Genomic DNA, 17,984 nt, shown 5'->3' on the forward strand with positions numbered 1-17,984 from the left:
GCCCAAACTTACAACCCCTGAGATCAAAAGTCGCAGGCTCCACTGACTGAGCAGGCAGGCACCCCTATCAAATCTAACAGTCTTTTGGGGAGTCTTTAGGGGCTAATCTGTAAATATAAAAGTAATCCCAATAACATCCCAACAGAATTTTGTTTTTCATCTAGTAAACAGATTCTCAAGTCCACACAGGGAAACAAATAAGCAAGGTCAGACATATTAAATGGGGGAGACTAGTCTTTTTAGATGTTCAAAAGCTAAAATAAATACAACAGTGAGGTAATGGAACTTAAAAGATAACAGAGATGAATAAGCAAATAAGAAATCTACACAAATATATACACACACAAAAATTTAACGTATGCTATACATGAAAACTTAGTGAACTTTGTTAAAGGGACAGGTCATAAATATTTTAAGCTTACAGGCAATATGGGCACTATCATATTGTCAATATGGGCACTAACCAATTCTGATGTTTTAGTGCAAAAGAAGCCAAAGACATTATGTAAATGAAGGAACATGGCTGTGTTCCAATAAAACTTTATTTCTAAAGACAATTAGCAGGTCAATGGACCATTGTCTGCTAACCTGATACAGACATAAATGCCAAACACTGCAAAAAAAATAAATCATTCAATAAATGAGACTAGAGCAACCACATAGCTGCCACGTAAAATAAAGTTGGATCTATACCTCACATGGTACCCAGGATGAATTCCAAATGAATAAAAGATACAGGAGACTTTATTTAATCCATGTCTTTAGGAATGGGTACATGCTATAGTATTGTGTAAATCAGCTCCTCATAGTTAGCTAATCATCTACTCTAGCTTGCCCATCCATACTTGGCACTCATTACCTATATGCAGAATGAAAATTATCTTTCTAAAGCTTACAATGTCAAACACTGTAATATTTCCTATATCATTAAAAATATTCATGGAAACAAGTGAAGATCATCAAAAATACTGGACACGGAGCATCATCAAGGAACTACTAATTACATTGAAAGAGAAAACCAAATGGAAATCCAAGTTCTTCAAATTTAATAAGCATGCTATAAGATAGACAGGAAGACCAAGAAATAGAAAATGGAGATGCCACTTAGTCTAAAATTTTCTATTTTCAATGTACTCCTTTATTTTCACATTTCAAAGAGTCTTATTCACAAAATTATACAAATGACATCAACAAAATATTATTAGGCAATTTCTGCCTAAAGTGAAGGATAACTAAAGCTCCCTAAGACTTTTTGCAAAAATAGACATGCACCTATAATTCATTTGGTATTCAATTTATCATAATCAAGGCATTATTCATAACGACGAAAAAGTGGCAACAACCCAAAAGCCAATCAATGGATGATGGATAAACAAAATGTGGCATATCCATAAAATGGACTATTATTCATCCATAAAAACAAATTAACCACTGACTCATGCTGCGCCATGGATGAACCTTAAAAAATTTTGGGGCGCCTGGGTGGCGCAGTCGGTTAAGCGTCCGACTTCAGCCAGGTCACGATCTCGCTGTCTGTGAGTTCGAGCCCCGCATCAGGCTCTGGGCTGATGGCTCAGAGCCTGGAGCCTGTTTCCGATTCTGGGTCTCCCTCTCTCTCTGCCCCTCCCCCGTTCATGCTCTGTCTCTCTCTGTCCCAAAAATAAATAAACGTTGGAAAAAAAATTTTTTTTTTTAATTTTAAGCACAATAAAAGAAGCCAGACACAAAGGGCTTATAATATAATCATATCCCATGATTACATTGGTATGAAATGTCCAGAATAGGTAAATCCATAGAGAACGAAAATGGATTAATGGTTGCTAGGGATGAAGGAATGGAGGGATGAAGAGTGACCACTAACTGGTGCAGGGGTTTTTTTTTTTGGAATAATGAGAATGTTCTGGAATTAGATAGTGGTTATGGTTGTACAGCTATGACTATAATAAAAGCCACTGAATTGTACATTTTAAGAGGATGAATTTTATGGTATGTGAATTATATTTCAACTTTTTAAAAAAGCTCCCACACTTCCAAAAAGCCATTACATGAAATAAGGACATATTTGTAAAATGAAGCCCTACGGAGCCAAAGAATCCAAATTTATTTAATACTTACTCATATATGCACATTTACAATATTCTGCAGAAACAACTCAGAAGTGACACTGAGACAAGTTTAACATTTTTTAACTTAATTTACCTGTGTACATTAGAGAGGAGAGTGGATACCGCAAGCCAAGTGCATCTTCTGTAAAGGAATCAACAAAGTCCTCCAGCATTTGAAGCCCAAAATCTTTGCCTCGATACTTCTTTCTTACAAACATTGTATCAAGGACTGGCAGTTGGTAGTTTTGGGTAAGAAATGAGGCACATACACTTCCTGTAGTCATAAAACAGAAACCCAACAATTTTTCACATTAAAAGGCCAAATATGTACATACATTTAAAGAACATGAGTCAACAGTCTTTCTAGAAATGGTTAGTTTTTTACTACATCAAGAAGAATGTTAAATAAATGGATCAATTTCATAATATAAAATCTTTTCCAGCTGCTATTACACATCAAAAAGTATATATGTGATAATGAGAAGAGCTATGTATTTTGTTTGCCAACAGTATCACCTAACACAAGTAACTATTCTTTCTCATTTTATGAGCTATATACTAGAATATGCATCTTTGTAGACTTGCACAACTTTAAAACTCATCAACTGGGGCACCTGGGTGGCTCAGTCGGTTGAGCGTCCGACTTCGGCTCAGGTCATGATCTCACGGTTTGTGAGTTCGAGCCCCGCATTGGGCTCTGTGCTGACAGCTCGGAGCCTGGAGCCTGCTTCGGACTCTGTGTCTCCCTCTCTCTGGCCCTTCCCCGTTCATGCTCTGTCTCTCTCTCCCTCTCAAAAATAAATAAACATTCAAAAAAATTACAAAAAAAAAAAAAAAACCTCATCAATTACTACATTTTAGAACTGAAAGAGTAAATACTCTTTACTGTATTGATGGCTGCATATAGGTTATAATACACAAAGTATCTCATTCCAGCTATGGTCCCTGAACATCCATCTTATCCCTTTTTCTCTAGTGAGTACAGTCTCATTTTTGTCTACTTCATGATGGCAAAGAAGCAAATTAGTTCTCCAGATTTTTAAAGACTATAGATTAGGACTAAATGGAAACATTGGTCTTAGAAATGGCTATGTTAGCAATCTTTTTGCTGGGAGTCTATTTTTTAAATACCTTGTATGTTTAAGGTTAAACAGGATAAATAATTTTTAGTAACTAAATATGCCTCTTATTACACAGGTATACTGGTTTGTCTTTTAAGAACCCTGATTTGTGTTCTGACCCTCTAATTAGATGTGTTAGCACCTTAACACATTTTAAGACAGTACATAAGTTGTGGGCATCACGGTAGGGTATCCCACACTTATCTCTATTAATTTTAGAATTAGTTCATATTTATCAGTCAATATTCTACTCTTTTTGTGCCATAAATAAAATACCTTACTGTTCTCAGATTATTCATATTATTTGAGATAAATTCCAATAATGAAGTTCAAGGAGGAAACAAAATTTCAGGTAACAAACAACTTACAAATTGACTTTCACCAATCATATCATTTGATGAACTGGTCAATATAACAAGATTTTTTTATTAGTTGAACCAAATAATTTGAATTACTTATGATTCTCCAAGACTATCAACTAGTTTAAGTTTACAATAGGAAATTCACATTACTTGGATCTTAACTGCCAACATTTGGTTAGGGTATATCTATGGGTTAAAAGGTCTTAAATAATGACTATAGTTAACAATACTGTGTACTTGAAATTTGCTAAGAAGAAATTACATGTTATCACTATACAAAAAAAGAGAAAATGGTAACTATGTGCAGCAATATATGTTAATTAGCTTGATTTTGGTGACTCACAATGTATACATATATCAAGTCGTACACCTTAAGTATGTACCACTTTTAATTGTCAATTTTACTCACAAAGCTGAAATATACAAATTGCTTGTAAAAGTCTAACAGGTAGTCTCAGCAACAAGCTATTTTGACCGTAATCAACTTATATATAATACCTTGAAATTAGAGTTTTTTATAATATAACTGCTAATAGTGATTCTGAAATCAAAAGAGACATTACTTCATAAGCACTAGTAGTTCAAAGGACAAAGAAAAAATGAGAAGTAAAAGCACTATCTGGTTCTAATTCTCAATATGGAGCCTGAGGATTTATGGCCATTCACTATTGTACAAGTTTCAGGTTCCTTACAGAAAAATCATAATTTCATGACAGAATTTTTCCACAAATTGATTTTTTTTGTTTCACACAAACATTTCTTTGAGTAGAGAAGAGGTAAATTCCAGCATCTTCAAGTGTTAAAGTTTATGGAATTAGTGTCCATAAAGTTTAAAATTCTTCTATTTATTTACCACATAGATGCTCCTTGCAAAAAAAAAAAAAAAAAAAAAAAAAAACAAACAACCATGCAGATTCTCTTCCTTTACTTAAATATTTATACAGTTGACCCTTGAACAACTTGGGAGTCAGGGGCACTGACCCCTGAGCAGCTGAAAATCCACCTGCCACGAATAGCCTACTATTGACTGGAAGCCTTACTAATACCAAACAGTCCACTCACATCCATTTTGTATGTTATATGTATTACATACTATATTTTTCCAATACAGGAAGCTAGAGAAAAGAAAATGTTATTAAGAAAGTCACAAGAAAGAGAAAATACATTTACAGTACTGTACTGTATTTATTGAAAAAAATGCATATATAGTGGAGTCATACCATTCAAACCTATATTGTTCAAGGGTCAACTTGTACTTTGTATACAGGTTCTACTGGATTATCTAGTAAAGCAAAACCACAACCTGCTAACTTAGATGAAAGATGAAATTTCATTAAATTTACTAACTGAAATTGAATTAAATTTAGCATTGCACATGGTAGACTGAATACTTATAATCCTCAAAGTTCCAACTTGACCACCTTCTTCCATATATTCTCTGGGAAATCTCACCTACTCCCAAGGCTTCTACCATCTATCCAGATGATGATGATCACTCATCTTTAATTTATTTAATACATGAGACTTTTCCAACATTAAGAATGGAAGTGCTCACATAAATGTAAATATAACAAAAATCATATGATTAGTTCAATAAACAGGAAAAAGAAAAACATCTGACAAAACCCAACACCTTGCATGATAAAAATACTCAATCTCCTAAACCTCATAAACCTCATAAAGGGACTATGAAAAACCCACAGCTAACATCACACTTAATGATGAAAGACTGGACGGTTTCTCCTAAGATCAGGAATAAAACAAAACTTCATTCTCACTGCTTCTATTCAACACTGTACTAGAGGTTCTAATTAAGCAAGAAAAGCAAACAAAAGACAGCTAGCCTGAAAAGAAAGAAGTAGAGCTACATTTTCAGATGACATGATTTTGTATATAGAAAATCTTAAGGAATCCACAAAAAAATTATTAAAACTGATAAAAGGCACATCAGCAAGGATGCAGGACACAAGGTCAATATACACTCAATTATATTTCTATATACCAGCAATGAACAATTTGAAAATGAAATTAAATAAAACAATTTACCACAGCATTAACAAATAATAAAATTCTTACAAATAAACTTAACAAAAAAACTGCAAAGCTTAATATGCTTACTGAAAACTGCAAACATTGTTAAAAGAAATTAAAGAACATCTAAATAAAGGAGAAGACATCCATGTTCTTGGATCAGAGGACTTATAATTATTAAACGTCAATATATTCCCCAAATTGACCTAAAAATTGACAATTCTCAGCTACATTTTTTTGCAGAAATTGTCATGGTCTGGGGCACCTGGAGGGCTCAGTCGGTTAAGCATGGATTCCTGATTTCAGCTCAGGTCATGATCTCACAGAGCACGGAGTAGCACAGAGCCTGCTGGGGAATCTCTCCCTTTCTCTCTCTGCCCCTCCCCACTTGCTCATGCTGTTTCTCTAAATAAATAAATAAATAAATAAATAAACAAACAAACAAACTAACTTTAAAAAAAAAAGAAAAGAAACTGACAAGGTGATCCTAAATTCATATGAATTGCAAAGGACCTCAAAAAGCAAAAACAATCTTAATGAAAAACAAAGTTGGAGGATTCACACTTGCCATTTTCAATCTTATAAAGCTGCAGTAATCAAGACAGTATGGTACTGGCACATGAACAGATACAGAGATCAGTGGAATAGAACTGAGGGTCCAGAAACAAGACTTCATAATTATAGTCAAATCATTTTTGACAGGGGATCCAGCTCAACTCTATGGAAAAAGAATAGCCTTTCCAATGAATAGTCCTGGGATGACAAGATATTCACCTATGCAAAAAAAAAAAAAAAGAAAAGGCCAAAAAAAAACACCAAAAACCATGTTGGACTCCTTTCCTCACAACTTATAAGCAAATTAAATGCAAAAGGATTATCAACCTAAATATAAGAGCTAAAACTATAAAGCTTTAGAGGAAAAGATAGCAATATATCTTTATCACCTTGGATTACACAAAGCTTTCTTAGATAAATACCAAAAGCAAAAGTGACAAAGAAAAAGAAGATAAATTGTATTTCATCAAAATTTAAAAATTCTGTGCTTGAAAGAACACCATCAAGAAAGTGAAAGACAACCCCAAAATAGGAAAAAATATTTCCGTATTATATATCCCAAAGATTTGTATATCAAATTGATAAAGAATGCTTATTAACTCAATAATAAAAAGACAAACAAAATTGTATTTTAAAATGGGCTAAGGACTGGAGCACGCCTTGGTAGCTCAGTCAGTTAAGTATGTGACATCGGCTCAGGTCATGATCTTGCAGTTCGTGGGTTTGAGCCCTGCATCGGGCTCTGTGCTGACAGCTCAGAGCCTGGAGCCTGCTTTGGATTCTGTGTCTCCCTCTCTCTCTGCCCCTCCCCTGGCTCATGTTCTCCCACCTCCCTCCCTCCCTCTATCTCTCCCTCTCTCAAAAATAAATAAACATTAAAAAAATCTTTTCAAATAGGCTAAGGATTTAAATACACACTTCTCCAAAGAAGACATACAAATGGCTGACAGGTATATGAAAAAACATTCAATGTCACTCATCACTGGGGATACTCACATCAAAACAATAAAGAAGTATCACTTCACACCTGTCAGAATGACTATTACCAAAACAAAACAAAACAAAACAAAACAAAAAGACATCAAGTGTTGGTGACGGAAAACTGGAACACTTGTACACTGTTGATCATAATACAAAATGGTGCAGCCGCAATGGAAACAATATAGAAGTTCTTCAAAAAATCAAAAATATAACTACCATATCATCCAGCAATGGCACTTCTGGGTATTTATCTAAAAGAATTGAAATCAGGATCTCAAAGAGATATCAGTAATCCCATGTTCATTTCAGCACTATTCAAAATAGCCAAGATGGTATGACAATCTCAATGTCCACTAGTGATGGGTGAGTCAATAAAGAAAATGCGATATACACATATAATGGAATAATATTCAGCCTTTTAAATAATAAATCTTGTAGAGCACCTGGGTGGCTCAATTAGTTAAGCGTCTGACTTCAGCTCAGGTCATGATCTTTCTGTTCCTGAGTTAGAGCCCCACATCAGGATCCTCTATTCCACTTCAGATCCTCTGTTTCCTTCTCTGTTTACCCCTCCCCTGATGGTGTGCGCAAGCACACACACACGCTCTCTTACTCTCTCTCTCAAAAATAAATAATGTAAAAAAATAAAAAATAAATCTTGTGATATATGACAACATGAATGAACCTTGAGGACATGATGCTAAATGAAATAAGCCAGCCACAGAAGTAAAAATGCCGTGTGACTCCAACCATAAGAGGTATCTAAAAGAGTCAAACTCTTAAAGCAGCAATCAGTAGTCACCAAGACAAGAGAGATGGAAATGGTGAGTTGACAATCAATGGGTTGAAAGCTTCATTAATGTAAGATCAGTAAATTCTATGGATCCTCTGTATAACATTATTCCTATAGCTAATAATATATCCTACACTTAAAAATCTGTTAAGAGTAAATCTTGTGTTCTTAAGCCAATAAAGTAAGGATTTAAAAAACCTTTTTCAAGATAAATAATGCACATAGAAAGTAGATTAGTGGTTTCCAGGGACTGTTGGGTAAAGAAAATGAGTGACTGCTAATGGTCACAGGCATTCTTTTTGAAGTGATGAAAATGTTTTGGAATTAGACAGTGGTGATGGTTGCACAACTTTGTGAATACATAAAAATCACTTTAAAAAGAGTAAATTCCTTGGGGGGCCTGGGTAGCTCAGTCGGTTGAGCATCTCACTTGGTCTTAGATCATGATCTTGTGGCTTCTGAGTTCAAGCTCCACATCAGGCTCACTGCTCTTGGTGCAAAGCCTGCTTAGGATCCTCTGTCCCCCTCTCTCTGCCCCTCTCCCCCCTTGAACTCCCCCAAAAATAAATATCTAAAAAAGTTTTTTTAAAGAGTGAATTTCATGATATGTGAATCTCTAAACTAATGTGAAAGAAACTTGACTAAAACAAAAATGTACGTAATGTAATGATTCCATTTTATGAAATTCCAGAAAAAGCAAGCTAATCTATATTAATAGATAGTTTGCTTGGGGATTCACAGTGGGCAGAGGGATGGTTACCAAGAAACGCAAACAAACTTTTGGGGATAATGGATATGGTTATTATTTTGATTGTGGTTAATAGTTTCACAGCTTGTATACATATATCAAAACACAGTAAATTATCAATTTTAAATACTAGCAATTTTTGCATGTCAGTTATACCACAATAAAGCTGAAGGGGGGAAAAAACACAAAAAAAAAACCAACAAAAAAAAAGACAACCCAATCTACAAATGGTTGCATAGGGGATCTAAAAAGACATTTTTCCAGAGAAGACATATATACATGAAATGGCCAATCGCATGAAAAGACACTCAAAATTCTTAGCCATTATGGAAATACAACTCAGAATTATAATGCCATGCCACTTCATACCTATTAAACTAAAATAAGAAAGATAGATAAAAATAAGTATTGGTGAGGAGGTGGAGAAACGTGGTATATTGTTGGTGGGAATGTAAAATGGTACAATCACTTTGGAAAACCATGTGGCAGCTCCTCAAAAGGCTAACCTTAGAGTTACCATATGATCCTGCAATTCCGCTCCTAGGTATATACCCAAGAGAAATAAAAACACATCCACACAAAAACCTACACACAAATCTTCACAACAGCATTATTTATAATAACCAAAAAGCAGCAACAACTCAAAAGTCCATCAAATGATGAAAGACGATATTGGTACATCCATACAAGGCACAGTATTTGTCCCTAAAAAGGAATGAAGTGGTGATAACATTAACACGCTGCAACATGGACGAAACTTGAACAGTACTCTAAGCCAAAGAAGTCAGACACAAAAAACTACTGTGTCTGATTGTATTATTATAGGACTCCATTTATACGTCCAAAATAGACAAATTTAGAGAGACAGAAATCTAGAGACAGACTAGTGGGTGCCTAAGGCCAGACGCTGAGGGAGTTTAAAGTGACTGCCAATGAGTACAAGGTTTCCTTTTGGAGATGACCCAAGTGATCTAAATTTGGTTACGGTGATACTTGTACAATTTGGTGAACCTACTGAAAAAGAAACTGAATTGCATAATTTACATAGGTGAACTGTATGAAATGTGCATACTACCTCAATAAAGCTATTAAAATTTAAATAAAACAGAGTAATTTATACCTGTGATTCCAATAAATGATTTTTAATCAGATTCTTCATGGAAACTCCCCAAAGCTGATCTTCCCTTACCAACTTTTCAGTAAACCTCATCACCACCCACCCAGCTCCTCATAGCAAAAAGTCTCTAATTCATCCTTAACTCATTTCCTTCATAGCCCATGTACAATCCATCAGAAATCCTGCAGCAGTAACTTCATAATTTATCTCAAATATGATGACTTCTACCCCATCTCCCTTGTCCAAGCCACCATCGGCTCTCACCAGGGCCTCTGTGCAACAGCCTCTTAACGAACTAAACTCAACCCCGGCATCTCCTCTCCTGGTTTTTCATACAATAGAGTTAATTATTTATTTTAAACAAAACTCAGATCGCATTACACCCATGTTCAAAACCCTTCAATGGACTCTCATTACCAGAAGAAATTCAAACTCTTTCCTCGGCCTACAAGACAATTTAGGATATGGACCTGCCTCTCTCTATCCCCATATCACTCACTCCCTCTACTATAGCGACTGGCCTTCTTGCTCTATCTGAAACACCCTAAACTTGCTTCTGCCTCAGGGCTTCTACGTTTCAGTTCTTTGCCTGAAAACCTCTTCACCTGAAACATCACATATCTCATCATCCCATACTTCCTTCAGAGATGCGTACGTGGACCTTTCTATTTAAAACAGTACCTCCCACACACACTCCGTTCTTTTGTCTACTTTAGTTTTCTTCGCAGCATTGTCCACTTGTCTCTGTTCATTGCTAACTCCTCTAAAATCTAAGTTTCACAAGGAGAATTTTTACAATTTTTACTCTCTCTCAGTATCTCCTTCTTGCTCTTTCTCCTATTCACCTTCTTCCCCTTTCCTTCCTCCCCTATCTATATAACACTTAGAAATAATTTTTAAAAGATGAGTAACATTTGACAATATCATTCAGGGTCTATGCATCAAATTCAAGAACAGATATTCTGCCCCAACTGAGTGGCTTTCTGTTCTCATGGAATCACCATTTCTTCTTTGTCCACCAGGAATATGTCTTCCCTCACCTTCATAAAAACTGGTTTAATGTCTCATGAAGGCATCAGTGTGTGACTGTCTCCAGAGAATGCACGCATAAAGTGAATTCTTTTTCTTTTATTAAAAAATGTCTTTAATGTTTATTTCTGCAAGAGAGAGACAGAGCACAAGCAGGGGAGGGGCAGAGAGAGAGGGAGACACAGAATCCGAAGCAGGCACCAGGCTCTGACTGTCAGCACAGAGCCCGACGCGGGGCTCGAACTCGTGAACTAGGAGATCGTGACCTGAGCTGAAGTTGGACGCGCAACCAAATGAGCCACCCAGGCGCCCCTGAAGTGAATTCTAAACAAACAGTGTGATTATATCTACATGAGAGATCTTGTCATACACTAGTCAAGTATCCTTATCACAGTCTCATCACAGCATAAATGCTCTATAAATCAGTCTTAGTAACGTTAGCTGTTTTAACAAACCAATATGGAAAGCTTAACGTAAGACTCATTTTTGCTTAAGTAACAGTCCCACATAGGTGTTAATGCAGAGTGGTTGGCTTTCTGATGCACAACCATCCAAGAAATGTTTCAGTCACCTATTGCTGCCCGACAAACCATCCCAAAATGTACTGGCTTAAAACAAAAACTTGCTTCATTTATCACAACTCTCACATGGTATCAGATGGGGCAATGAAACAGCTAAAAGTCCAAATGGCTTCACTCCCACAAGATACAGTGTATTAGCTTCTGAACTACAAGCGCAGCTGGGCTTACCAGCTGGGAGCCTCAGTTCTCCTCAACGCAGCTGTTTGGACTTCCTCACCACATGGCAGTCTCGAAGCAGTCATATTTCTGACATAGTGACTTAGCTTCTAACAGTACAAACTTCCAGGCTTTAAGGTTTAGCACAGCGTCACTTGTGCTGCCTTCTACTGGTAAACCATGTCACAAGGCCAGCTCAGATTCAAGCAAGTTACACAAGCACATAAATACTGGAAACTGGGTAAACTGGACTACCAAAGGAACTCACGTTCCTTCTATCTTGTGGCTTCCCCACAGATGGAGAAAAGCAGTGCATCTTAACCACTTTGATCTGTCACACATATCATTTTTCATCACTTTGGGAACAACTAGTCACACAGCCCCACCTAGCTTAGCCTCAAAAGTGAGTGGAAAATATAATTCCTGACTGTGCAGCTATTGGCCAATGACTAGAATAAAGAAGATGAAGCACAAATATTTAGTGGACAGTTGGCAGCTTCCGCTAACTTTCCCCTTTCTCTTATCTCCCACTAGATTAACATTTCCTTTTTAACTGTCAGGAAATCAATGAGCACATCTCAACAGATACTACCTTCCCCAGGCAGATTCCCTCCACAGTTATGTTTGGTTACTTCACGCTGCTTCCAGTAACTTATATCCTCACACCAATATTCATAAACACACACTCACTTTATACAAGCGTTTTGACTGATCTCATCTTTGTTTTAAAATGACACTGATTTCTGGGGCACCTGGCTGGCTCATTCATTGGAGCATGCGACTCCTGATCTCAGGGTTGAGTTTGAGCCCCACAATGGAGGCAGAGATTACTTATCACAAAATCATAAAATCATGCATCTACAAATACACTCATGCATAGATAATAAGCAGAATTGCACTGCCTTCTGTCAAAATCCACACCTCCCCCATGTAATCAAACTTCTATTTCTAACTATCTCTTAGATGTCACATTGGATCATTGAACTTTACATGTCAAAAGTGAACTCAAGTATTACCAAATCCACTCCTCCTTCTGTACTCCCATCTTAACATCTTCCCACCTGGGCACCCAAGCCAAAACCCACGGAAGTCATCACTGGTTCCTTCCCTCCCCTTCGACATACAGACTGGAGTCATCATACTCTGTCCACCCAAAAATCTCCCTCAAATCCGTTTCCTTCTCTATTCCTATTCCCGCATCCCTAATGTCAGTCCTTCTTACACCTGGACCACTAAAATAGCTCCCAATTAACTGACTTGCCTGATTTCAGAATACAATTTCCCTACCCAATCACCAAGTCCTACAAAAATTATCTCACTAAAATATTTAATCATGTTACCCCTACATAAAATCGATAGCTTCGTTGCCAATAAAATTCCAAACTTTAGTATGGCATTTAAGACCTTTCACAAGGGGACCTCCATCTTTACCTCTCACCCACTCAACCCTCCCTACCCTTTAGTCCCACCAGCTTATCCAGGATGGCGTCCCAAATACACCTTCAATTTTCATGACTCTGTGCCTTCTTTCATATATTTATATCCCATTTATAAGTTTACTAAGAAGTTCTTGCCCTTCGCCCCTTCTCTGCCTACTGAAAGCCACTTTTAATTATTACTTCCTCAGTGACACCTTCCTCTAAGCAAAATTTGCTGCTCCACTCTTCAGTGACTCCTGTTTGATAACTCGAATACAGTACTTACCAAACTAAATTATAAGTAGCTGTTTAATGACTATAGTTTTCTGTCTCATCCACTAGATTTTTGGTGCTTTGAAGGCAGAGGAACCCAAGACCAGCCATCTTTGTGTCTATATTGACAATGAAAGCACCCCTATATCTCCCTAATAAACAGAACCCTTATTGGAAAGCATGTGGCTTTTTAGATGGCTAGAAATTCACCTCAAAACAAAGTAGCCACTTCATTTCCCAATGACACACTTCGGGTAGCCAACAGTGGTTGAGACTTTCCCATGCCTTTGTTCATTTCCTTAAAAAAAAAAAAAATTATACCTAGACAGACTCAAGGCCCTACAACATAATCTCACTCCTCCAACACAAATTTCTGCTACGTTTTGCCTTTACCTATACTACTAATCTTTATCATTTTATATCACAGTTTGATGTTCCTTTAAAAACAGAAGGGCCAGAGATAGGAATTTCAGTGAACAGGAGGTGAGTGATTTGCCCACAAAAGGAGGGAAGACAACAGACCATCTCAACTAAAAGATCTAAAAATCATAAAGAAAGCTGACTAGCAAATAATGAGAGAGAAAAAACCGCTTCCATTATGAATTATTACACATGAGGGTTACAAAAATCAAACATATGTCCCTTAGTACTGATCATAAGTCCCTTTGGTAGTGACTCAACAAAATGATAGCTGTTGATTAGATTGTGCCTCCCTAATATGGCTGATTATACTTTCCAAAAATGTGGGTCTTCATTTTTCCCCCCAAAATATGGGTCTTCAAATTAGATCAAGGTGGTTCACAGTTGAAACCAAATAATAATGGACATTTCCCAAAAAGCAACCAATGACAGTGTCTTCAATTGTTTTTTCTCTCAGCTCATATACGCTAAAATGTGATACCTGATTTACACAAATTTACATCTTTTCTATATCTTGACAAAGGGCAAAGTTATAAAATTTCCACTGAATTAACAAACAGGTTTCTTGTTTTGTTTTTCACAACTAGGTGAGATATTTTTCATTAAGTAGTTTTCTAGTTAGCACAACGCTTTTATCATTACAGATGCTGTGAGGACTTACAAAGCTCAGGTAGAGTGCTACCTGGGTGGCTGAGTCAGTTAAGCATCTAACTCTTGATTTCAGGTCAGGCCATGATCTCACAGTAGTGAGATCAAGCCCTGCATCAGGCTCCCCGCTGAGCAAGGAGCCTGCTTGGGATTCTCTCTCTCTCTCTCTCTCTCTCTCTCTCTCTCTGTCTCTCTCTCTCTCTCTTTCTCTCAAGAAAAAAGAGGAAAAAAAAGTTCAGCTAGGTTTTGTGGTAGACACTGATTAGATTCTGGAAATATAGTAAAACCCCACATCACAAGTAACTTCGTCTGTGAATGTTTCACAAGACAAGCACCCATTTCTTTTTTTTTTTTTAATTTTTTTTTCCAACGTTTATTCATTTTTGGGACAGAGAGAGACAGAGCATGAACGGGGGAGGGGCAGAGAGAGAGGGAGACACAGAATCGGAAGCAGGCTCCAGGCTCTGGGCCATCAGCCCAGAGCCCGACGCGGGGCTCGAACTCACGGACCGCGAGATCGTGACCTGGCTGAAGTCGGACGCTTAACCGACTGCGCCACCCAGGCGCCCCGACAAGCACCCATTTCTAATATATTTTAACTTGATAAATGAGAGCGATGTCTTGCAATACAAGTAGTATGCGACAGCGAATGCCACATGATCAGAACTGAACCAATGTTTCTTGAAATTTGCTTTGATATAGGAGTGCTCTGGGTTACAAGCAAGTTTCCAGAACAAATTATGTTTGCAAACCAAGGTTTTACTGTAGTTCCATTTTTTAAATGTTCACTTTTATTTTGGTTTTGTTTTTTTTTTTTTTTAACATTTATTCATTTTTGAAAGACAGAGAGAGACAGAGCGCAAACGGGGGAGGGCTAGCGAGAGAGGGAGGGAGACACAGAATCTGAAGCAGGCTCCAGGCTCCAAGCTGTCAGCACAGCTTGGACAGCACAGCTTGGACTCACGGACCGCGAGATCATAACCTGAACCAAAGTCAGCCGCTTAACCGACTGAGCCACCCAGGCGCCCCTCACTTTTGTTTTTAAATCAAACTTTTACATGCATACTGTTTAGAACACAACAGTCCTTTGAGACTCAAAGGAAAAAAAAGCAGTCCCATGACGGCCTCTGTGATCCATAAATATTTTCTGCTCCCCAGGAATGACCACTCTGAAACTGTTTAACTGATCTTTCTGGTATTTACTTCCATCTCTAATTAACTTACTACTTTTCTTGATGTTTCCATTCCAGGCACCATCAACAGACTTCCCAGTAAGGAAGGTGAGAGTTTACCTCTTTCACACATTTATACACCCAGTCCCAACTGCACCATAACCACACTTCTTCAGTGCCTTAAGGGCACTACTTCACTTCTTGTGCTCAGTAGTGATGAGAAATCTAATCCTTCTGATTCTTGATCCTTTGTACATATGCTTCTCTCATTCTCTGGAGATGTACAAAATTCTTTTATCCCGGATTTCGAAATTTCACACTAAACTAGCTCAGTATGAGTCTATTTTCATTCACTGTGATGGATTCTCAATGGGTCCTTTTAATGTGGAAATGCATGTTCTATAGTTCTGAGAAATTTTCTCAAATTATTTCATTGGTCATTTCTTCCCCTCCAGTTTCTCTGTTCTCTCTTGAAATATCTATTTTTCAGACCATTCCTGTAATTTTCTTTCCTATTTTCCATCATTTAGGGTTCATGTTGTAGTTGTTCTACTTTCTGAGCAATTTCCTCAACTTTATCTTTCATACATTGTAATTCTGAATTTCCAAGAGCTCTATACACATTCTTTTAATATATCTTGTCCTCACTTCATCAGTGTAAGGACTATATTAGCAGTTGTTTTGCTTTTGCATTGTCTGTCTCTTCCAAATTGCTCTAATTCTTTTTTGGTCTCTATATTTCCTATCAGTGGCTTTCCCTAACTAAGCAATTTCTTCATAGTTAGGAATGAGACATTAAAAAGCTGATTAGATGTTCTGTGTGCACAGTGGTGACGGCTGACAATGAGCTTCACAGAAGGATGATCTGACTGGGACCTTTCCAAGATGAACCACTTACATTGGTATTTGTAAAATTTTTTTTTCTCGGGGCACCTGGGTGGCTCAGTAGGTTAAGCATCTGACTTCAGCTCAGGTCATGATCTCTTGGTTCGTGGGTTTGAGCCCTGCATCAGGCTCTGTGCTGACAGCTCAGAACCTGAAACCTGCTTCAGCTTCTGTGTCTCCCTCTCTCTCTGACCCTTCCCTGCTCACACTCTCATTCTCTCTCTCTAAAACAAACACTAAGAATTTTTATTTTATTTATTTTTTTTCTTTTTTTTTTTTCAACGTTTATTTATTTTTGGGACAGAGAGAGACAGAGCATGAATGGGGGAGGGGCAGAGAGAGAGGGAGACACAGAATCAGAAACAGGCTCCAGGCTCTGAGCCATCAGCCCAGAGCCTGACGCGGGGCTCGAACTCACGGACCGCGAGATCGTGACCTGGCTGAAGTCGGACGCTTAACCGACTGCGCCACCCAGGCGCCCCTAAGAATTTTTAAAAAAAGAAAACAAAACAATTTTTTTCTCTTGGCCACTTCAAATTCCTCAAACATTTTTGCTCATGTTGTAACCTTAAAAACTTTTTGAAATACCACGTATTCACACATCTTTGGTAACATCTAAAATTTTCTTAAGTTTCTATAATTTCAAGGATAGAATTTCTATATTACCAATATCAACTTCTAAGAAACTATCATAAAAGTTTTAAACTTACAAAATCTTGCAAAAATACAGAGTCCAATATACCCTTCATCCAGCTTCCCCTAATGCTAACTTCTTACAGTATCAAAGTACTATTATCAAAACCAAGAGATGAATATTGATAAAATACTATTAACTAGAACCTTATTCAAATTTCACCACTTTTTCCACTACTGCCTCTTTTCTGTTTCCAAATCCAATCTAGGATTCCATACTGGATTTCGTTTAGTATGTCTTTAGTTCTCATCTTTGATAATTCCTCCACCTTTGTCTTTCATGATCTTGACACTTCTAGAGATTACTGATCAGTTAGTTTGTAGAATAACCTTCAATTTGGCTTTGCAAATGTCTTCTAATTATAAAATTAAGGTTATGTGTTTTGGGCAGAAATACCAAAAATCATGTTATGCCCTTCTCAGTACATCAGAGATCAGGAGTCCACGATATTGACAGGTGTTACTCCTGGTGATATTAACCATGATTTATTAGTTAACAGAGTATCTGCCATGATTTTCTATGTAAATGTACTATTTTTTCCCTTTACAATTAATAATATTAAAGATAAACAAAAATTATATCACTTTAATAAATCTATCTAATGGACCCTAGAAACTATTATCAATTTGATAACCGTTATCATCCCCTTAACTGTTCCTTTACTATTGAACTAACCATTCCTTAACACTCAAAAATGTTAAGATGTTCCTTTTTCTCCTTGAATTTCTATTTCTCTTATATGTATTCTACAGAATGTTATCATCATGTAATGTACTTTTATTCTTGAGATTATATACTTGATTATTCAACTGTTTTTCAGTGCAAAAACATACCTGTACACAAATATAAATTTTTAAAATTTCTTGTGACCATACAGTTCTAATTATAAAACCAA

At 36.9% G+C, this 17,984-nt stretch overlaps 1 protein-coding gene across 7 annotated transcripts in view; it reads right to left on the bottom strand.

Moving 5' to 3' along the window:
- The window catches only part of FAM169A (family with sequence similarity 169 member A), a 97,408-nt gene that overhangs the window by 27,259 nt on the left and 52,165 nt on the right, over positions 1-17,984 (bottom strand). For all 7 annotated transcript variants that reach the window (XM_045495519.1, XM_045495534.1, XM_045495563.1 and 4 more), the window contains one exon: positions 2,200-2,379. In XM_045495519.1, the coding sequence (XP_045351475.1) occupies positions 2,200-2,379 (180 nt within the window). The remainder of the gene's footprint in view (positions 1-2,199; positions 2,380-17,984) is intronic.

This window comes from Leopardus geoffroyi, chromosome A1 (assembly GCF_018350155.1).
Source record: "Leopardus geoffroyi isolate Oge1 chromosome A1, O.geoffroyi_Oge1_pat1.0, whole genome shotgun sequence".
NCBI classification, from domain to species: Eukaryota; Metazoa; Chordata; class Mammalia; order Carnivora; family Felidae; genus Leopardus; species Leopardus geoffroyi.